The 23,330-nt window shown below is 43.4% G+C and overlaps 1 protein-coding gene across 6 annotated transcripts in view; it reads right to left on the bottom strand.

Moving 5' to 3' along the window:
• Positions 1–3,081: 3,081 nt before the first annotated feature.
• LOC112555689 (protein bunched, class 2/F/G isoform-like) overlaps positions 3,082–23,330 on the bottom strand; it is a 60,231-nt gene continuing 39,982 nt past the window's right edge. For 4 of the 6 annotated variants that reach the window (XM_025224169.1, XM_025224171.1, XM_025224172.1 and 1 more), the window contains 2 exons: positions 15,525–15,570; positions 3,082–6,524 (listed from right to left, as the gene is read on the bottom strand). In XM_025224169.1, the coding sequence (XP_025079954.1) occupies positions 6,324–6,524; positions 15,525–15,570 (247 nt within the window). In that variant the 3' untranslated portion in view covers positions 3,082–6,323. Of the gene's footprint in view, positions 6,525–15,524; positions 15,571–19,821; positions 20,041–23,330 lie in introns of all 6 variants that reach the window. The other 2 variants (XM_025224167.1, XM_025224168.1) reach the window with 1 other exon arrangement.

Raw genomic sequence — 23,330 nt, 5'->3', positions numbered from 1 at the left:
ACTTCGCCATGTTACTGATCAGCGTAAGTAATAGAGAGATAAACAAATAAATGGCTTAAATAAACATTTCACACAAAATTATCCAAAATTCTTTCTTCGGAAAATATAATCAACATCAAACCTTTGACGGCTCATGAAGAAACGATCGTGATCGTAAATAACTTTCGAGATCTCTTCCATTTTTTGATGTGTTTTTAATAATGGGACGAACATTCTGGAAGATTCAATCACTGACGTAATCACAACGTCACATCCGGCAAGTCATCAACGCTGCGCAAGGGATCCAAGCAATAAAACTTCTATTTTTAGATTCCGTGAAGCTCATTATTCTAAATAAATTATTATTCGTTTTTATTTTCATTCAAGATTTAGTTTCAAGCTACAGAGATTATCGCAAGAAGTTCAAAATTAGTATAATAGTATAATTTAGTAAAATATCAAATTAACTTAGGAGTTGCTGTCAAAATGTCCGACTTTGTGTCAGTTGCAGATTTCCTCACTTAGATCTTTCGAATAGATTTTGGTTCTCTAGATTTTTTTTTCTTACATTTCATGTCCATTTTCAGGTTCAAAAACAGTGGCTATCATTGATGTTGTCAGGAAATCAATGATGCCAAAGTTGGTTTAGCATGCAGGTGCAGTGATGCGGAACATGACTGTGAGTGCCATTGATCTTTCCCAGCGAAGCAGCCAGGGCAACATCTGGTTGAGCAACATCCCAGCCTCCGCACATCTAGCAAAAGCAAATGATGTGCACACACAGGGCTTTTGTTCTATCTGCGATTAAGTACAGCATTAATAATTCGTTCGCCCATATATCGCACTCAGTTCTCTCCAGCAGCAATCGATGTGGTCCACGCGCCATGTTGCTGGCTGGCATCGACAGGAATCTACCATTGTCTCCATCGCCACTGTTACACCACCGTGTTCACAAATATTTGATATGTTCTGACTGGATTACACCGTTACACAGACTGGTTAGAGTGCATATATCAGTCAGCGTTTCAGCTTGAAGTGTGGTCAGGATAACTACTGATGCACTTAAAGGCCTGGCCAACAGTCAAATAAAATTAAATATAAAAAATTCAGACCCTTCAAGTGTCAAACAATTGATCAAGAATTAATAATAAAATAATTTCCCTGTTAGTGTTTCATAACTTCTATTAAAGGCATTGTAATTGGATCATTTTCCATAGCCTTTTACTCAATATATGTATATGTCTACATTAAAGATAATGTATCTTTACTCAACTGTGTGTTAAATGTCTGTATGAGTATGTATGCCTGCCTTTGTGAGCAAAGAAAAATTTCTGTCTTGGGTCTCCTTGACAGACAATAAAGTCTGATTTAATTTGAATTGATATAATACATATATCTCCTTAAACTGCATTTCAAAGTAAACATGAGCTGCGACTATAATGAGAAATTGACCACCCTCAATTTAGTTAGTATCAAAGATAATTTTTCTAGCTATTGTTTTCATTACAGTGCAAATCCAAATGCTGTGTCTATCCGGGGTTATTGTACTTCCACCACCAGTCACCTCTTTTGAATCCACGTCGTTACAGTCATTTTTCCTGTTTACCAAAGCATCATTTTTTTGGTTTGTTTTGTTTGTTTGCTCGGCCGTGTCGACGACCGCATCCTAACCTCCATCGCTGTGCGCACAAGCCTTCAAGTGCATGCGACCTGGAAAATCACAAACCTCATTTTTCGATTCGTCTGCCGATGTAATAGTTGGTATACGCATGGAAACCACCCAGCAAAGTTTTGTTGGAAGATTTATTTTAACCTTAAAGACTAGCCCTACACAATTAACTTTGTTATTAGAACATAAAACTTTTATGACCTGAAGAGTTTTTCATTAGTTTTGGGGATGAAGGTGGGAGGTAACCAACATGTTGACTGACCTACGTTCACACTCTTGACGTCATTCAATCCCGAAGCCAGTTCGACCACCTGCCGAAGAGGTACAGCCATTAATTTTTTGATGTCCTGGAAAAAAACTTGTTCAAACGTTGGTAAGATTTGCGGTGACCAAAGCCTTTCATGAACAGAGTGGTGTTATTTACTCAAATCTTTTGAATAAGCGTCTTTCAATGAATGAAGTTCAGTCACTTGAAAATAACATTTTACTCGGGTTAGCCTTTAAGTAAAAAAAAAAAAAAAAAAAACACAAAACAAAAACAAAACAAAAACAAAACAAACTCAAACCCGAACCAAGACAAAACGTTTTCGTGTCAGCTCGTCCCAGTGATCGAAGTCTGCGTTTCGGTGACTTGTGTCGCAACTGTCGGTGGTCTGTGTCAACGATGAATCGTCCAGAAAGACTGATCGATCTTTAGAGGAACAATCCCACAAACGCCTCCGTCTTCCGATAGAAGATCGACAATGAGAGTGCAGCTGTTTGAGTTTCTGGTGTTAGCTTCATTGACTTGACAATCAGTTTCAATTTGTACACTAGAGAAATAGATTTTTTTTAAAATTAAAAACACGTTTTTAAAAAGACTGAAGTGATGATGACAGCCACTAACCGAACCGAGCGACAGAAGCGAGACTCGGGGAAAGCTCAGTTTCTAAAAAGTCTGACTTACTGTGGGTTGTTTATTTATCTTACTTTGTGTGACGCTTATTGAAACGACCACAAGCTAGAGGTGAGGGATAAGAAGTGCGATGCGACTAGTGTTGACAGAAGCCAGCTGGGGTGGATGCTTTACCAGCATACAAAGCTACCTGGCTAGCCTCCAACAGTCGGGTGGTCCGACTCCTATTTAAATTTCAGTGAGAGAACTATTGCCTGGTCCAATCGACAGACAAAGTCAGTCTGATCTCTTAATGCCCAGCGAATAATAATAAAAAATATCAGCGTGTTAAGATTTTTTGTCAGTCGTAATGGTCTGTAGCATATTAATCTATACTTGGCCATTTAAAATAATAAGTTTCCTCTTCCCTCGGGATTGGGCTAGAGAAAATTCTTCTTCTAAACTTTTATCTTAAGCACTCACCTCATTACCTGATAAACAAAAGTCTCTTTTCTGTATCTCTCTCTCATCTCTCTTACACAAACTGAGAAGAAAAAAGTTGTTACAAAATGGGAAGTTTTATTATTCTTATTATTAATGCGAGCTTGGTGTATATACACTCAACACCGAAGTCGCCATGCTATTGTTAATCATGTCATTTAACTTGTCCACACACATTCTCACTTTTATGCACTGTACATTCGTGCTCAAAACATTAATCAACTTACATGCTTGCTGTTACAGTACGTCAGCAAAATCCAGAACAAAAATGCAGTGGGCAAGTTCTCTACACATTCGTAATAGAAACAGTAATACTACACATCAATTTGGAAAAGAAAACACTCTTCTAATGAGCAATGTTCAATGGTGCAAAGCCCACAGCCAGGGTTTCCCATCACCATGGCATTGGTATGAAAGACAGCTAGTCAACAGTGGGTGAAGCAGAAACTGTACAGCAACATGTGGTCTTGGGTTAATACCGATCATCTGTGACTTCAAACTGACTGAGAAGGGACCAGTGTACATATTCTACAGTGCAACAGATTAACACCAGTCTACTGCTGAACATTCTGCTGTAACCAGCCAATTGCTCACACATTCCCTCTCTCAACATTCTGTACAGAAAGGACTGTATACATTAACTTGCAGACATCTTCCAATCTCCTTCTTTGAGCCTTTTATTCACTGCGTTACTTACACTAACACAACAGTAGTCCTAGAATTCTTTCTCTGCTCTTTTAAATACTCTTCAGTCAAATGGTTTTCTTTGAAAAAAAAAAAAAGCCTACTTTATTTTAAAAAGATATTGTAAAAGGAAACACTGGGTATGGTGGAAATGCGATACTCCACCACCATTTAGTTTCTTGCTTTTACATCTGACTAGCTGTTTTATCATACTAAAATGTAATGGTATGATCATAATTGTCATTTTAGATCAACGTGATAGTAGGTTAACTAGATGGATATGAGAATGTAAGGAAAAGAGATAACCCATAAAAGCACGTGTCTCAACTATGCACACAAATATTTCAAATGTCACAAACACAACTGGCCACATCAAAAATACTGTCTGGAACATCAATCTAGAGTGGATTAAAGCATGGTAAGGGAATTGGAAAAAATGAACTTTGCCAAAGATAGGGCAGGTAGCACACAGCTAGAGTGATGAAAGAAAAAAAAAAAAAGAAAAAAAAAACCCCATTAAATTTGTGTTGGGGAATATGAAGGATATCTTTATCATGCATAAACCTATGTTGACACAGCCATTTAAACAAAACCTGCACTGTCTTTACATACATATTTTGGTCACAGAAATGATTTGGTATGGGGACCTACGCCCCACTGCCTACATCATAACTACAATTACAAAAAGCAAAACATCACTAAGTGCTAATGTTGAAATAATTCATCACAGGTTCTACTCCATAATCTCCTCTAGTATATCAGCATATTGTTACCTTCATTTCGTTTTCTTTACTTTCATTCTGAGGGAGATAGAGAGATAACATCCTCCCAACACTGTTCTCATCAAAATCAAGCCGCAACACAGTTTTAAAATCAAACTCTAAACCTGTGCTTCTGTTTCAACAAGTGTTTTCACGAAAATATTACAAAAATGAGAATGTTTGACAAAATGGTACATGTTAAATTTGTTTCAACTTAGTTTACATCTACCAGTGCAATATATATAAATATAATGCGGCACAGGGTCATATTTTTATCCATGGGCATATGGGGAAACAATGGCAGCAGTTCCAAGCCATTCAGGATGTTCACAAACTGGATCCACGTCTGCTCAGCGTGCACCATGCACATGATTATTTTCTGAGCATAAAATCAGGCAAAGTGAATGGGTCTGTACACCTGGTTATAAACTGAAATGAAATTGCACACTTTCACCACCCAGTGCATAGATGGTCAAAGCCCATTCACAGCCAGTCTTGTCTTTCTCTAGTGAGTCTCTAAGCCAAACAGCTGTGCACAATCCCCTTTATCTACATCTGAATGCACGACTGATAAGCAATTGAGTATCCTGGTATCAATGGCTTTAAGATGGGATGTGCCAAGTCTTCTCTTTCAAAGTTGTTTTTATCACACACTAAGCCACTAAAAAGATGAAAATCACGAAACGCAAAAAAAATTATTTGACAATTATACTACCGAAATTACAAAATCATTAAATCCAAAAGTTTGAAGCTTTTTAAAATCAAGGAAATATTAGGTCAAATTGGATAGAAATGAAACAGTCTTTGGAATTTTATACTTATTATTCACGATTGCAAGATACCAAGGTATATGAATGAATAATGCACAGTTGAAGCTAACATCATAATGTTAACAAAGTAGTTATATACAATTATATGCAGAGTGGAAATGCAAACATGTCCATGGTATGCTGACACATTTCAAGTATCACCTTCCAGTAAGGTTGTGGGATAATCAGCATGTCAGCAATGTTTACAAACCACAGCAGAGTCCTGTTAATCTCAGCCTTGAGTGTGTTGTATGATGCCATCATCTTCTGGTTAGAAGAAATGTTCTGTTTAAAAGGTTTTTCATTTCTTGATCTTCCCTCCCTGCTTAGAATTTTATCTAAAGAATTGTTATCAGAGTACATTTTCCACAACCATTAGCACTTTTTAGCACCTGAATGAGCTTACAGTCTGAAGAAAAGATCACAGTCACTTGCTGGGTTAAGCTGGTCACAGGATAATTCAGCAGGAAGGTTACAGCCCATCTGGCTGCTGTGATAGCTAATGATTAAAATAGTTTATAATTTACCTTTTATTTGGTGTGGGGGGGAAGTGTTGTGAATGTGCCCAACCTCTGATGTCAAGGACCCCAAACTACTAAGAGTGCAGAACAGAACCACGAAAGTGCTGTGGTCTGAACACTGCAGTGATTACATGACAGTTTCCAGCCAATTGTTGTTGTAACTCTCTTCCGTGATACACTTCTGCCTCGTCTTGAACCAAAGACCCGTAGCAGAAATAAGGGTGTCCCACCCCTTGCTGTTTTCACTTCTTGGGTCTGCAAGGCAGCTCATGTTGTGCAGACAACACTGCAGAAAGCTGGTAGTCGTTGAGTACCAACCTTAATGCAGTAGATGACTGTCTCTCACAAAGATGATGACCTCCTCCTTGGATCCCTAGCCTGACGGTACCCAACCAGGCAGTGCAGCACCTGTCTGTTTTTAAGACAGGTGAGCTCAGCTAGTTCAACCTGTTCAGAGGTGTAAGGACCTACATGATGGATGCAGGTCCTGCATCATAGGCTCAGTGAACAGCAACCAACTGTCAGTTATGAAGAAGATGACACTGGGGGTGGGACCTGTGATTGCGCTGTTGGAAGTTTAAGTAAGGTCTCGGGGGAAGCTGCAGCCTTGAGGATGGCATTTTCAATCTCAAGTTGAGCAATGCGCTCAGTCAACTCCTTGATTTGCTCCTTAAGAACTTCCACCTCCTCACGTACAGCATACATGAGGTGAGACTTCACCAGGTCCTGGAACATTAAGAATACAATACATGCAATTATAGTTTGGTATTATTGCAGGGTTAAATTGATATCTAAAATGAAATATTGCATGAAAGAACTAAACATAAAATGCCACCAAGATGTATCCTGAAATATATGAAAATGATGTGCTTTGGGATGCTTTGCTGTGATTTTTTTCAAATGCCAAAGCCACAGGTATCAGCTTCATAAACAAATTTTGTAATTCCATGTTATTGTTGTGTTACATATAAAAACCTAGGTAAATGTGTGCGAAGCAACTGATTGTAGATACAGCCACACTGCATCAGACCTTGAGCAGTCTTGTGTTATCTGAGTTGTTATCAAGTGCTTTTCACTGTCTAGACTTCACTACTGAGCCTCAGTATATAGATAACTCTATCTACTTCACATGGCCCATCTTTCAACTAAACATGGTACAGCAGACAGGCGGGTGGACAATGGGGTGAAGATAAATGGCTGATAAATATGCCATAATGGTAGTCACCAACTCTGAGTAGCCTATTTTCTCAGAATTATCATGCAAGTGTTATGACAGGTCATATCTCATAGCAGCAATATATCACCATTCTAAACGATGGACAATGCTGCACTAATATCACTAGCAAGAGGTCTACGATCAGGATTTTAAGATATAAAAAAGCAATAATCATGCGTAAAAGATTCGGACAAGGATGTTGTTATGAAATATAGGCAGCGATTACAATTTTTTAGTACTAGTATCACCGATATCAAATGCATTTGAAATCCCACAGACAGCCTTAAAACCTAGCAACTCGGACTAATTAATCTACAATCATTTTGGCTAAAAGTCAGTGATCAATATGTAGACGGAAAGCCTAATTAACATGCGCTTTCATATCCAATCAGTTCCTCTTGGGCATAACGAGTGAAAAACACCCCATTAATGAAAAAATGCTTGCAAGGAACATGTTATGTCGATGGCTCAACCAGCAAATGAATGGATCTTAATTGCACTTTGATCACCAGTCGTGCCTAACGACACCCAGATTAAAGCCGGTCTACCATTCTTATGTCGCTGCATGCACGCGAAACCCGTTTGAAAAAAGTCCGCCCGAGTGCAAAGTAATCGCCCATCAACACAAGATTCTCGCTCTAGTCACCTCCTGCATGTGGACGGTCTTCATGCTTCGTGGAAGCTCGTTTGGTCTCTTAAAAAAAAAAAACTACTGCCGCGGACTGGGTGCACTGGCTAGGGGACAAGCGACTGCAGGAGAGAAGGAAGGAGCCGTGTTATTCACCAAGCCAGTGTCAGACGACAGTGACATTCCGCCGCTGGCAGCCCTGGCGTTAGTTAGCACAGCGCTTGCTGCTTGAAACCAGTTCCCGCGAACCAGTTGAAACCAGGTCAAACGAGTCCGTCTCGCTGAACACACGGCTCTCACGCGCCAGGGGGAGTGGAGGGGGGTGTATTGATTTTTATTTGGGGGGTGGTGGCCACTTAGCTCTCCCAAAGCCCCACACAACCCGCCCACCCTCCTTCGCTACGGGCTGTCTAGCTAATCGAACTGTGGCTATGCCTGCTTTCTTCTCTTCCTTTTCTCTCTCGCTTTTTGAAAATCTTTGTCAACAAATACCTCAACGCTACATAGTTCACTTCAAGCAACCCTGATGCTATATTTAGTCTGGTATGCTAAACGGTTAGTGCCTTATAATTAGCATAGAACATCCGTTACTATATCGCGTCATCTGGATATTTAACAGTTTGATGTCACTCATCCGAGTTTCTAATATTTGTAACCACGCCTTCACTAGATCAGATGTTTATAATTTCAGAGTTAAATTCTTGGCCTCTGTGCGTCTACAGACTAAAAATGAAGGTTTCATCCCCTCCCCTCCCCTCCCCTCCCCTCAAGTTGGTGCACACCTTGCAAGTTGTGCGTGCACTCTATTGTGTCAAGAAACAGTTTGATAACGGCCAGAAAGTTGCGCTGTCGTTAGGTCATGGGGTGGTTTTTGTTGATGAAGCTAACTACTACAACATCTTGAGGTGAGAATGGCTAAAGTGGCAAGCTATGTCGGCCCTCCCCGTGCGATCAATAATCACTGAGCTCTCCCCCTTCACCATCACCGCCCCTCCCGACACACTAGCCTACAACTTTGGGGACAGGAAATTGAGCGTGTGAATGTGCGCGCGCACGCCAGCGATTGATATGGAGAAAAGTGATAATCCAACGATCAGCTTCACGCAACAAAATAATCCCCTAATCTCCATATCCCTTTCATTAGCGACCCAAAATTACTTTATTCTAGTCGAAGCTATCGATTATTCTGTTTTCATCGTCGTCGTAATCATCAATACCTCATCGCAACGGTTTCCCCGAAATCGTCGAAGTCCTGAAAGCAGGACAACCGCCTGGGACAACAAGAATAACGCATGTCAACAGCGGCTTCCCCCTCCTCAACCGTCTTCCCCTCTGCCGCGACCACTTGACAGAATGACTCACTTTTCGTTCGAATCGCTCAGGGGTGCCTGTCGCTTCCTTTTTAGGGCTAAGGTGACAGGCAAGGAGATATGCCGCCCATTAAACTATTAAAATGCACACAGGGCGAGGGTTACGTCGTGACCTTTTTTTATCTGTTGACGTGACCCGCCGCCAAGAAGCCCCCCGTATCCCCTCCACGAACCGCCCATGCCGCGTATGGGGTGATGAGGGCGTCAACGGAACTCCGCACACACCAAAGCTGTTGCCAGCTGCATTGTGCTCACCCTGGTGTGACGTCAGGTGACCGGCGAGTACAGCAGTACCGCACCAACGCTCACTGTACACGGCGCGCCTAGCGCATATCACGGTGGTGGTGATAACAATGGTGTTCTGTCGGAAGCGGTCATACATGCATTAATCGACTAATTCAGACAATTATAAAACGCTTTCACTATGGATACATCAATGTCAGCCATGGAGGATAACAAAAATGTGGTCTAGCAGGAAATGAAATGTGGCTTACGCAATCATCACAACACAAAATGTTGCTAACCGATGTTGAGAAGGGAGGGGTGATCGTAGGAAATCGTTACAACACTTATTCTTGCAAACATTACCAAAATTACATTTGATAATTATCAGTCCTCAAATATAATCCATGCAGATTACGAGAGATCTGAGCAATAATAATATAGGAATTATCTTGCGAGCAGTGCTCGATTACTCAAGTGTCTGGCAAAGTCAGAATAGTGATGCATGCACTGGGCGATCAGATGGATGGCGATGCCACTCACCACATAGTCGTTCAGGGAGCTTAGGGCTTTGCTTTTACTCATCGCCGCCACACGGCAACTGGCCTGGGCTCGTACGAGTGCCACATCCATGTCGACGGGCGGACAGAGGCAAGGCACAGCTATGGCAAGCTGGCAGAGGGCGCGTGGGGACTCAATGGTAGCTCGACAGACAGACACTGTCGCTATGCAGTACTCGAGCCTGTTGGGCTTTGTCAACAACAGCAGACAGCAAGAAGACGCAGCACAGCACATAAGACTCCGGGTGCAGCGAGAAAATGCAATTTGTTTATGGCACTGCCACAGCTGGGGGGGAATTATATAGGACGAAAACGGGGCCGCCTCGACCTCCTGAGACCACCGACCAATCGGCGCTCAGCTTGCGTCAGTCACAAGGGCGGGAGGGAGGTGGAAGGAAGGGCGCAGCGGCAGCGCTCGCGTTATGATCGCACCACCCTGCGGTAACTACACCCTGGCTGACAGAGAGCGCGGTGTCTTCTCAACGCGGCTCTCTTCCATCCTCCGATGCCCCCAAGCACAGGCAGCTGCTAGGGGCGATCGGCGTAAACACCGCGTGCAGCGTGGTGAGGGGGGGAGTCGCGTTGCGCTCGGGGGGAGGAAGAGCGCGAGCGAACGTTCACCGTGCTGTCACATCGCGCTACACTGGCTGGTCGTGCACGGTCTGCCTGCCCCTTTCCGAGAAAAGCGCAAAATCCTTTTGAGAAACTCCACAACGCGATCTTCCGGCGCGACTGCAGCTCGCCCCACCCCCCTACACGCGCGGTGCACACCGCCATCAGCTGAGGGCGTTTTCCGATGTTGACGGCCTGAGAGGAAGTACTTCTCGCCATTACCATATACAGCAGAAAAGTCGGTCCTCCCGTACTTGCACGACCCTTACCCAGGTCACTCACAGAGCCAAGAACTTTCCACTGGCACCCTATAAACCCCATTTGTCCATCGGTTTCCAGCACTTTACAGAAACACAACAGCAAGTGCTGGAAAACAACCAGTCGTCCTCCATGGATGCAATAACCCAGCGGTTATCAACCTTTTACTTGTGACGACCCCCTTAGCCAGCAATGTAAACTAATTTCACTAATACCGGTATAAGAAACTTTTAAAAATGACCACCTTCGCGCCCCCCACCGTTTGAGAACCGCGGCAATAACCTATCTAAAGGACCTTCAACGGGAACATTTTCAAATGCACATTCGATGACATAGTTATATGTCTGGTAGCATGAGCACAGTCACACATCTGACAAAGTGTTTCGCTAAGTAGGTTTCTTAGAGAGAATGCTATGCACCAAATAGTTATGCTTTGTTTGATCAGATAAGAGCAAAGCTAAGAGCCCTTCGGCCTTGCACACTTTGTTATGCCCTGTATTCCATAAACAAGACAGTTCAAGCAGCGTGCACATGCTTGGCATGTCGATGTCCAGTGCATAATGCCCTCCTACACTGAATGATATCTACTATGTCTGAACAATATGGAGCAGCTCTATGTTTAGATATACAACATCTGGAAAGTGGGCTTTCAAGAAACAATACACAACCCAGACTCCGTTATACTTTTATATGAAAATATAAATGGTAGAGTGGGGAAGGATTGAAGCTAACCCCCTCCCCAACACAGATACCCACATTCAAGACAGTGAATTCTTCCCCCTAAAGTCACTTTATTCTGAGGAAATTCATCTATAAAACAAACAAAAAACAAAAAAAAGAAAGAAAATGAACCGCAGGCTGTTAAATGCTTAGTAGACACTGGGTATGTTGCAAAGAAATCAGCAATGACAGTGAAGTATACCACTGGTTTCCCCGCAAGCCCTGGTATTTTGAATGATGTTGAAATTGTAGAAATGCCATGACTTCAATAAGTCATAAACATCATTTGAGCAGTTTTTCACCAGAAAATCCAGGAGTTTTAAAATAAGCAATGGAAAACCTTAACTGAAAAAGACAGGAAAGAAGCTTTTACTGCCAAGTGCAGCTCACAATGTTTTGTAGTGGTATAAATAAAGCCAAGCTGTTTGTGTGGACCCCTGAGAAGCAAGTATGAACAAAAGCTCTTCAATTTTGCACGGACACACCAAATGCTGTGTATGTTTGTTACCTTTTACTACAATATACCCCATTTCCACTAAGCACTTAGAGGCCTGTCTTTTACTGGGGTCTAAAAGAAAAAGAAAAAAAAAAACCTTACCCTGACAAATGTCAGAATAAGAAAATCTCATCTTGTTGAAAGGTATGTACTACCTCAGTCACCTCAAAAGACTATTTTCCCTGTTTTAAAGTTGAATAGTACTTTGTATTTGTTTCCAGATTATGTTTTGATTCCATATTGGTATTGCTGACATACTGAATTTAATGACAAATGTAAATAGGCTATTTCTTAGTATGCAAGTATGCGTTTGCATCCCTATGCTCCACGGGGGACGAATAGGAACAACAACAAGAAGAACGTATGCGTTATTTTTCTAAGCATTGATACATAAATGTCTCTGTCATGAATCACGCCACATTCTGAATGCACTCAGTAATATTTTTATGATGCTGGTCATGGAGTCAACAGTGTGCCCATCCGTGTTTTTAACCAGTTCGCCGAGTGCAGTGGCCGGTCAGCGGGGTAGATGGCGAAGACACAACAAATCGATCACGAGGCCAGCCTTCTCGGGCCAGTGAAGCTCAGGAGACCCCGGCGTGACCCCGCCTCCCTGTAGGATGACGGCAGCAGCGCAGACAACTCGCCCGCCTTGGCACGTTAAGCCCCTCCCACTGCAGTCGCCGAGCGCGACGGCGGTTTGTCGGCCGCACCGACTTTATTCCTCTCTACACTTCCTCTCGTGCGCGAGATGCCATCTTCTTTCAAACAGGCATCGAGCTACATTCTTTCCTCCGCTAAACTTTTTGTTTTCACATCGGAGAATTTCAAAAGGCGAGCGAACGGAGCGATCAGAGACAACAAACGCGACTAGCTCGACTAAACCAGTTCCAGGCGGTTCTCGACGCGAGGCTGCCGCGAGTTGTGACAAAGACGTGGGCTGAGTGTCCGGACGGCTTATCGTCATGCTTCCCTGCGCTAATCCGCGGTTTTCTCAGGATCATCTTCCTGCAAACTTTGCACACCCAGTAGGCGCGAAAGCAGGAGGGCGGCAGGTTTGATTGTACTGGTCTCTACACCAGTTCTCTCCACGTCCTTTCAGTTCAAACGTCGCCTTGCCCGTTACGTAGGCGGAAGCACAGGGCACAACACCAGCCATGGTGTCTTCCTTTCACCCTCGCGCTGCTTCTATTTTTAGCAACGCGCTCGCGCTAGGCGCGGTGAGTCACTCGTACCGGCTTCCCCCGTTTCCCGTCCATGACCTCTCCGTGTGAAGGGCGGAGCGCTCTTGTGGAGTTCACGGATGTAAAAGATCAACAAAGAGGCGGCAGGATGAAGCAGACTATTCTTAACAAACGACCACTCCACATCTGACTGCAAAACTGGTTCAAGCGCCTGCCATTTCTGTTGAATAACTGCAAGAACTGTTCGCTGCTTCCATTGTCTACCTCTGGCTGACTTTTGGCAAGACCAAGGTCTGTCAACGCAACACGCTTACTCAAAACTCTTTCTCCTACAAGCGAATAATTTAACACGCTGGTCTGAGCCTCGATAAGTGATCGTGAACCCTTGATATTCATTCTGAATGTGAAATTTCTGTTATATGCATACTAACGTGTCCTACATGCTCAGTGGCGTCCTCCTAAAGACTTGGTTCCTTTGGTCATTGAATGGCCGGCAGCTCCCTTCTCCCCCTTTTTAAGACTCTAGCACCCCACCCCACCCACACACACACACTTTCCGGCCGCTTATCACATGAGTGTCCAACGTGAGCCAACCCAGCATAATAAACAGGCGACCTTACACTAATGTCAAATTATGCTAAGAGGTGATGAGCACATAAAGTACTTTACAGAAGCCGCGCTGGCTATGTATTTTTCAGGGCGGCGAGTTCACTGTTTCATGAAATCTTTAGACCGTGTAGAAGCTGCTAAGCAAGGATTTTTTTTTTAAATCAGAGGGACAAAAAAAAAATATTTTTCTCAGTTCTTTGAATAGCTCGAGTGCCTCTCCTGTGAGCTCACCATAAATTATTCTGAAGAAGCGACTTTGGGACACTTTAACTGACAGCATAAAATAAGCTGCCTTGTTGAAATTTCTAAGAGGACACCTGCCACTTGGCAAGATAGGAGGTGGAGAAGATTCACCTAGCTGCCTGTATTACTTCACCCGGAATACGAAGCCGGACACGAAGCGCGAAGGCACGCGCTATAAACACATGCACAATTAGTATTTTAAACGAACCAGCAACTATGACTACATCAAAGCAACCGGCCCTGAAAACAGGCGCCACAGGCAGGAGAAAAAAAACAAACAACAACAACAACAGTATGTCCGAGTCGAAATCTGAACCGTCACCGTATAAGAGGAAAGGGGGATAGGAGGAGGGGAGGAAAGAAGTGGGACAAAGACAATAAACACAGGCGATCATTATTCTGAGAAAAATGATATAAGCTACAGCGGGGGGAATGTTTTGAGGGGTCTGGGCAAGGTTGCGTGGTGGAAGAAAGGTGCAGACGACAACCGACTGTTACCGATGGCACGTTTATCATATTCCACCCTGCGTCTTGCTGTCACCGAGGGGCGTCTTTCATCACACAGGCCCTGACCCTGGAGTCTAACAAAACACCACTGACAAACGGTCTTTCATAAACCTGCCACAGCCCTGCACATAACTTCTACCACATGGGGCCCAAACCCTAGACCCTGCCAGTGAACTACCGCCATCAACGTTTATATGTCTTTTCCTGTATGGAGAGGAATAAATCATCCCTGTTTACAATCGACGTCAAGAAATTCATGTATACTTTAGCACCGGTTTTATTCACGATCATTTTATGCTAGTTTATCATTTAAAAATATATTTTCTAGGACTTTATGTGTTTATGTGACGAATGTTTTAACCTATATTTTAAGCTTACTATGAAAGAGAAAAAGAGACTGGTGTGGGAGTGAAGGAGGAGGAGAAAAGCGAAGCTCTAAACTCTCAAACTGTCTTCATGAGGCACTACAATGATTTTTTTTAAAAAGAACTATTTCATAATGTACTACAGATTTTAAAAAATCCAACAAGTTGTTCAACATAAGACTAAAATAACTACCACAAGCTGCATGAATCTGTTCGTCTGCTAAGTTACTGTTTACATATGTGACAAATCGGTCACGAGACATCTCACACATGTGTGCAGCCATGCGATTCCAAACTGTCATTTCTCCACACACTTATGCACATCTGACATTTTTCCAAAGTCTCCCGTGTCCTCCGCTTGTCACTTGCTTGACAAACTCGAAGCTGACCTTTAGTTTCGTTTTCGCTAACATTTTCACACATTTCTCGCACCTGTCTGATGCTGTACGTGTGCGTGGCTAACTGCACGGGTATACTAATTAACTAACCCGTTAAAAATATCTTATTTGAAAATTAAAGCAAAGAACTTGCAGCAGATTGAAAGGACAAGGAAATGTCACGAAGGAAACACAAAATATGAACAAATTGCAATGAAGATGAAAACAAGAGTAGAATGTATTTTTTATTTTTAAAAAAGCACGCAACGACTGGTGATGAACGGTGTATGAACTGTCAGTTATTTTAGCAGAGTACACAGGAATGTCCTAAGATTATTCAAGAAAGCGAGTTTACTCACCATTGCTTGTTCAATCTTGTTATCGATGGCAACAGTACTGGACCCACTGTCAAGACACAAAGAAGCAGTAATTAGAGACCAGAACACGCAAGCACGCATTAGAACGAGTAGCAGAACATGGTAAAATGATTTAGGTACTCTCCAACATAACTATCCCTCCCCATATGCCCTGCCAGCTAGTCCCCTGGCTTCTCTATCATATCCTGACACAGTCTCTCAGTGCAATAAATTCTCTCGCGCACTCTCCGTGAGGTGTCTAGCTAACAGGTGTGTGAGGACCGCTAACTGTGGGCCGGCGACAGGTGAGTCGAGTTCACAGTCTTCTCACCACGGCCACAAACAGCAGTCGACTGTCGTCGTAACAACAGTCATCGTCGGTGTTGTTTCATTAACAGTAGCTAGTTGCACAACTACCGAGCCGACTGGAGAATTCTAGTCCAGGGGTAGCTTTCTAATAATTATTATTCTTTCGCCCTTTTGCGGCGAAGCAAAATGTGACATCTATTCAAACTTGACATATTATAAAATGATTAAATTTTTCGTTCATTTATAGTTTTTATCAATAGCATTTTTTTTGTTTTTTTTGTGCGTGATTATTGATGAGAAACACACTAGTGAAATTAATGTAACTTTTTAGACAATTTTAATACTCATCGTTTGTTGTTTTCTTAATGCTAGGCACCAATATATTATTGTCAAATCTTTAAATTATACAAATTATCACTAATATTAATTACATCTGGCATTTACAGTGTAAACATCGTCTTTACATGAACATCAACATCGCAAGATGGATAACCATGGTAATACTACTAGAAGTGTAGTGAAGGCAGGTAAGACAGGCAGTGTAAGACAGTGAATAAAAAAGACATGTTTACACACTAAACACTAACTTAAATGACTTCAATACAATAACAGCCGCTGGAAAGAGAAAGCAGCAGTTTCCTAAAGACTAAAGAGCAGTGCGATGGCATGGAGTATTCTCTGGCCGGTGGTCCAGTGGGCGTGCTGGCCAGAAGCGTGTGGTGGCGCCTGCAACTCTAGGTTACTCCTTCCTTCTAGTACATACATTCAGCCAGGAAACATGCATGGCAAAGCTGATTGGGACAGTGCAGTATGATTCATAAGCAAGACAGTATAGCTCCTGTGCGTGCACAACCACAACTCACTCACTCTCTCACACACACACAGAAACGCGCCACACGCACAGTTTTCAAGCTGACAAGCTCAGGACATACAAAGCTATGTAACTAAATTCCTATTTGTATCAATAACTGTCGTCAAGCCCGAAAGGTTAGAGGCACAACGCGGAGTTGGAGTCCAGTATCTGTGCTATTGTGTTCTCTCGGTCCAAAAGACCCCGACGGTTGCACTACTGTACTGTAACAGCTGGATGAACCACCTCACCCATGTACCCCTCCCCAAACTATGATAAGACAATAAGAGGGGAGGGTCGCGTGGACGTTGCGCACATACCACTAACCTCAATCGACTTGAAAACAAAGGTTGTTACAGTTATGAACATTATCAAGTGGGACAAAAGGTTTCGCTGGTGTGACCAGCCTATGAGCAAGCGGAAGTTGAGATGTGGGACGTGCTATCTGTGACGTCCATGAGGGTGGTCCTGTCAGCTAGTTCCTTCAAAAGTTCCTCAGTGTTCCTTGCTCACTTTTTTTTTAAAGAGGGTGGGGGTCCAAGTTAATTCAATTAACATGGTCTCTGAGACAACTCTGAACAAGAGGTCTCTTCCCACCATTCCCTCAAACGAATTTTCCACGTCTTTAGTTAGGAAACGCTCAAGGCGATGAGGTCAAATTTAAACTCCACTTGAGGCAGGTCAATGGTTGTTACTGAAAAGTTCGACAGGCCGATGGCCTGACTGATTGTGAGTCAGGGTACGTCAAGTGCAGAAGGTCTCTGCATACTGACGAGGGTGTCGCCGAGGATAGTCGGAGGGTGTCGCCGGATAGAATGTGGGCTAAGCAGGCCAGCCCGCACGCAGTTTCAAACGTCAGCCGGGCGTTACCGAGAACACAAAATAGAAACTAGCTACACCCCTACAACCCACTTCCCATCTCCATCAGAGGAGGCAGGTCACCAGCTTGCTGCAGCAACTGTCTGACTGTCACATGAACCCAGAGAGACAAATGGTGCGTCGACAAAGTTCTCTCCTCCGTGTACGTCTCGTGACTGGCGTGACATTGTTTCTGATCACTGTATCTGATACGATACATTACAGAATGTTTTGAATGCCCCACCTGGAACTTTGCGTGTCTTGATGTCAACTTTGGGCAAAGGTGACCTCTTTCATTTAGTACTGATGTTCTTTTTGGTTACATACTTCTTGTAATATCTAACACTCATTTTTGAGACGCCATCGTCTGAAGTGTTCCTTCTGCTACAGTCAGTACACTTAACAACGAGCTATATCACAGGTTTCAAGGGGCTGATCTTGTACAGTCAGTACAATAAAGCCACGAAATATACTTCTATGGATCCTTTAATCAGTTTCAAGGAGACCATCTTGCTCATGAGTACTAAATCTCTCTCGGTCGTACCTCAAAGCACATTTCTTCTGCTTTGTCTCACGAGAGACAAATGAGTCATTCAAAACGCGCTGAATAACCCCGGGTTGATGCTTTTCTTAATCATTAATTAAAACAAAAATCAATCAGAAATCCTATCAAACATCTAAACTAAATCCGGTAACAGCATAAATTGGATAAAAATTATTTTGTTCTCGTTATTTCACTACTCCACTGAAGCATTCCTTCATTAGGAAAATAAAAGCATTTACATTTTGCTTTTACAATACAGCAGTCTCATCTATGTAATCAAACGCACTGCTCGAACTTGTTAGCAAAGGCATATTGTTTTTGTTTTGTTGCTTTGTCGCATAACTTAAGGAAGCAACTGAATGCATGATGTGAGCGTGTAGAAATTGGAAGAATACTAAGGTAATGCCAAATATATTTAGTATACATCTACATATATTTTTAATATATATTTTCAAAAAATGTGAACAGTTGTGATAGCTCAAATGAAAACTGGAGAAATGTTAACATTTTTGAAGAAAAATATATCGATGTTCACAACATGAAACATCTCTCTGATGAAATCAAACACCATCTCATTAAATGAAACATCTTTCTGGTTGACATTTTATACTGCCTGCAATAGGCCAGTGTATCACATGAAATGTTCACATTTTTAAAAAATCATAAATATACAATAAGTCCGTTCTCCATTGTACACCATGCAAAGATTCCAGATACAAAAAAAGCACTAAGTAACTATGACTAACCACACTGCTTCATTAAGTTTACCTGTAAATGACATTGTTGGTACTGAAAGTTTCAAACATGTGTAAACTTATCAGAAGCAGTCTATGTACATATTTACAGTCTGGGCCCGGCCCAATAACAAGCACCCTCCCTGATGCCAAGAGCACCACTGCACTAGGCTAAACCTGCTACTAATTAAGCCGTCCTCATTCATTGCTAGATTTCATGATTTAGCGATGAAAGGGTGAACGTGCAAATAAAGAAAGAGATAAAAGAGATAAAGTAAACTGGACCTCGCAGAGACATGCTAATAACCCTTGATTACATCCATCTCTCCTGTCCTTGCCCTCCCATGACTTTTTCTTTTATCAACACCCATTCTATGTGTGATTTAACAAATAGAAGCACACGTAAATCAATGTAACCTTGCAGACAATTTTAATACTTTCTTAGCTGGGAAAATTTAGACAAATGTTTGATCAACGCAGGTAAAGTTTGTATTTAACCATCATGCAGTCAAACATTAGCCATATCTGTCTGGTCAAGAACAGCCTTGAGACCACCATGACAGCAGCCCTAAAGTCAAAACATTTATGCAGGTAAACTTAAAATTTCTTTGCCCAACAATGTTCTTATGCTTGGTTTCCGTTTTTAAAAATAACACAAAAATACAAAGGTTTCTGGCAGGAAACAGTTAAATGTGAGAATACTTTGTTTTCTTGTTTACATGTCAATTAATCATGACACACTCACTGGAGACACTGACCAGTAGGGTTTAGTGTCCTCCCATGCAGTTACCGTATTGGCACAGTTCAGAAGATGAGCAGATGATGAAAAATGCAAAATGGAATTCAGTGTTGGTGGTGGTGGTGATTAATGATGATGATGATGACAATGGCGCAGTCAAAAGGAAGGCATCTGTACTAAACTAGCAGCAGAACACTGTTAGTAATTAAAGGTCCAGATACAAGGCATAGAGAGAGACCGGCAAAAGACCAGCAAAAACGTGTTACCTGTCCCTTTGAACACCACCCTGCACATCAGTGCACAAGGAGGGCCGCCGGCGATCACTCACGTGCTCAAAGGAGCCATAGACCCTAATGTTAGGCAGACTCTGCCTGCTAGCTCTATTTCTAAGGTGGGCAGCTGATGGGGTGGGGTGGGGGGCAGTGGCGGCGTTTTCTGGGGGCGCCCCGGGCGAGGAATCCTGCCAGGCGACGGACTTCTTGCTCCTTGATGAACACAAAAGACAAGTGACAGACACGCACACAAACAAGAGCATCATCGCACGTCTCACAACTACTTGGTCGTCGACGGGAGTGGGTATGGGTGTGGTGGGGGAAGGAGGTCCTCCTTCATCAGAAGACCGTCATTATCGTTGTCACATCTTACTTCTCCTCACATGGAGACGACACAGGCCGCCACAGTACAGTGCCCCTGCCACCCTGCCCGAGCAAACGCACAGGCACGCGCATGCACAAACACACAAGCATGCCACTCACAAAGGTACACCCACGCTACAAACTAGTCTAAGGGTCACTGCTACAACCGTTTGATGTTTCTCGTCGTCGGAATTAACACTTCTACTCTTCAGTGGCAGGTTTATGTCTACATACAAGCATACATTGGCCTGGACGCTGCATGGGTAGTGGTTCTAAATGCTTCATCCTTGTATAAATAATCCGTTAGCAAGATCTTGCTGAGCTAAGGTATGTAGATTCCTCTTCTTTCCTTTCGCACGAACAGCAGGCACTCAAGCGCGCACACCTACACACACGCATAGATCGAGAAGAGGAAGTGTGCGAGGGAGTGGATAGTTAAAGAAAGAAAGAAAGAAAGAAAGAAAGAAAGAAAGAAAGAAAGAAAGAAAGAAAGAAAGTCCATCAGAGCCTACATATCTCAGTTGTCGTCGAAAAGAGTTAAGGAAGTTCAGCCAGCCGTAGTCCTCCTGCCTTGGTTTTTACTTGCGATCGTGGCTGCAGATATCTCGACGACAAAGATCCACACAGGCTGCGCGACACTCCCGACCCTGAAGACCCCGAAAGACGGACCTGATCCTGGACACGGCGGATGCAGATCTTAAAGAACACCTGGAGCCACCGGCGAACACGTGGAGATGCTGATCCAAAAGAAGCAGGAAGGCAAGACCGTCATCTGCACAGGCGATGACACTAACTGAACAGCAAGGACCGCTGGACTGCTGATTGTGAACACAAAACCCCTGTCCGGGACACCAAGACTCCTCCCCTAGTCGCGCGGAGGGCTACAATGACACGAGACCTTCTACACCGGTGTGTGCACGAACCGAGTGGGCATGCGTGCACTTCCTTCGTTCTCTCGCACGTGCATGTGCACGCTGCAACGACTTTGATGGGCAGGTCCAGCAGCCGCCAATGCCGCGGGCTCTCATCCGACTCTTGAGGCAGGCGCCTGGGGGCCTTGCGTGCCTTCTCCAACCACTTGCACGTACCAACCGGAACCCTGTCGGGGGAACGGGGTGGCACTTTTGAGATGGGAGGGGAAAGGTGTGTGGGTGGCGATGCCGCTGAAATAAGAGCATGCAGCTGCCTCACTTTGATGACGACATTTTATCATCCTCTCACCTCAACCGTCGGCTCGCCTCCTGCCTGCTTCTCTCCCCTCCCTACCAGCTGCCTTAGCGGTCTCACGCAACACGGCGAAGAGGAATAGAATGAGAAAAATAAGGCGGCTTTTTACATCCGCTTACAACCAGTTCTCTGGCTCTGGCTCGCTGCTGCTCACGCCACTTTCTTCACCGAATGCACACATCTGCAGGCATGCAGAATGTTTCAACTTCCGATGACTCTGAACTGCCTATGACCTTCTGCAAAAACAACAACCACTCCCCCGCAAAAAGCAGCAAAAATCCACTGTTGACTCTTTTCCAGGGTGTGTCGTCTGCACCAGGTTCGATTATGACCTGATAATTTATCCCGCCGAGACCCGTGTGGCCGGTGTAGAGAGTGCGCGTGCATGCGCGCGCCAGCTTGGAGAGACCGCAAGTAGTAGCGCGACCACAGGGTCAGAGCTGACGTCAGCAATGTTTATGGTTCCCCTCAACTTTACCCTGACCAGGTCACCCAAGGCACCGCGAGGATGTTTTGCATCCGAAATAAACAATAAAAGCGATGGCGTCAGGGAGGAGAGTTAGTGCAGGGCGAGGGATCAAGTGGAGGGCACGCAAGCTGGTGCCGACACACTAGGATGCCCCGCGCCCAGGCCACCGAACCACCCTCAAAATAAACGTCAACGCCAATCAGTCCGTGACCGCGCAACAGACCCGGTGCTTACGTCACTCGGGGGGGGGGGAGGGAGGATGAGGGTAAGGAAAGGAGAAGAAAATATCCCCAACACCCCTTGGCAAAAGATTCCCCATCTCCAGCAACTCATCCTCACATGTTTGTGAGAAGGGTTTGTTGTGATCGCTGACCTCGCTGGTGATACGAATTTGGTTGTGTTTACTTCTAGGCGATTATTACAAATGTAAACGTGACCTTTGCCCTCTGATCGCATAACGCAACTGAAAGGACCGTTCGGCCTATTCACGACTAACAACAGAATGTGAGAGCCAGGAGTTCACGACTTGCACGATAATGTATCATGCCACACTGAATGTGATTGTATTGACTGCAAATTTCTTCTCCGGTATGCAATGTTATGATGGCACGGAAGTAAAATGTTATATTTATAAACAAAACATACGAGACTGTGTGCACCAATATAAAATAGCGATCCACACACTCTGTCTTCTCACTCTCATTCGGCTATATAGCTGGGCACATACACACATGCTATATACAAATGTCTTACGATTGACATTCTGTGGGTCACTCCGCTTGGTAAACACATAAGTACAGCGAAACGATCAGCAGCGCAAAAACTCTTGGCGTATAAATTATATATATATTGAATATACTCTCGTACAATGTTCTAGCTAGAAATGCAAATGTCGGTAAACATTCAGGCCTCTCTTAACTCCATGATAGGACCATGTGACTGGGAAAAAAAGAGGGCAGAACTTTCCATTCGTGGTTAGTTCACTTCAGTTAACACACACAGAGGCGGTGATGGTGAGTCAGAAAGGGAAGGGCGGGAGGGGTAGATAAAAGGGCCAACGGAAAACTTTACAGTACTCTCTACTCGTGTAACCGCCACTTGAACGGCTTCAACAACAACAAAAAAAAAAAACAATGGAAAAATTGGCGGCCTTTCCGTTTTTAATTGTTGTTCAATGCTCAACTTATCATTATTGTCAAAAGTCTTTGCCGTATGTTTTCTCTCTTTTTTTCCTTTCATCTTAATCGTCGTTCACATCATCCGTCCTCAAACCCATATCAAATGCCGAAAATAAAACTGTTTGGAAAGTTTTTATATTACACTGTAAATAATAGACTTTTAAATTACTACACACTTGCAGACATAACAGAAAGAAAAGATAATTTTAGCAGTTAAACAAGTGCAAGAGATTGGAAGACAGGCACAAATGTCAGCTTTGATAAGC

The sequence above is a fragment of the Pomacea canaliculata genome, linkage group LG14 (genome assembly GCF_003073045.1).
Source record: "Pomacea canaliculata isolate SZHN2017 linkage group LG14, ASM307304v1, whole genome shotgun sequence".
NCBI lineage: Eukaryota > Metazoa > Mollusca > Gastropoda > Architaenioglossa > Ampullariidae > Pomacea > Pomacea canaliculata.
The sequence above is the reverse complement of the archived record's forward strand: the minus strand, read 5'-3'. Positions and strand labels throughout refer to the sequence as shown.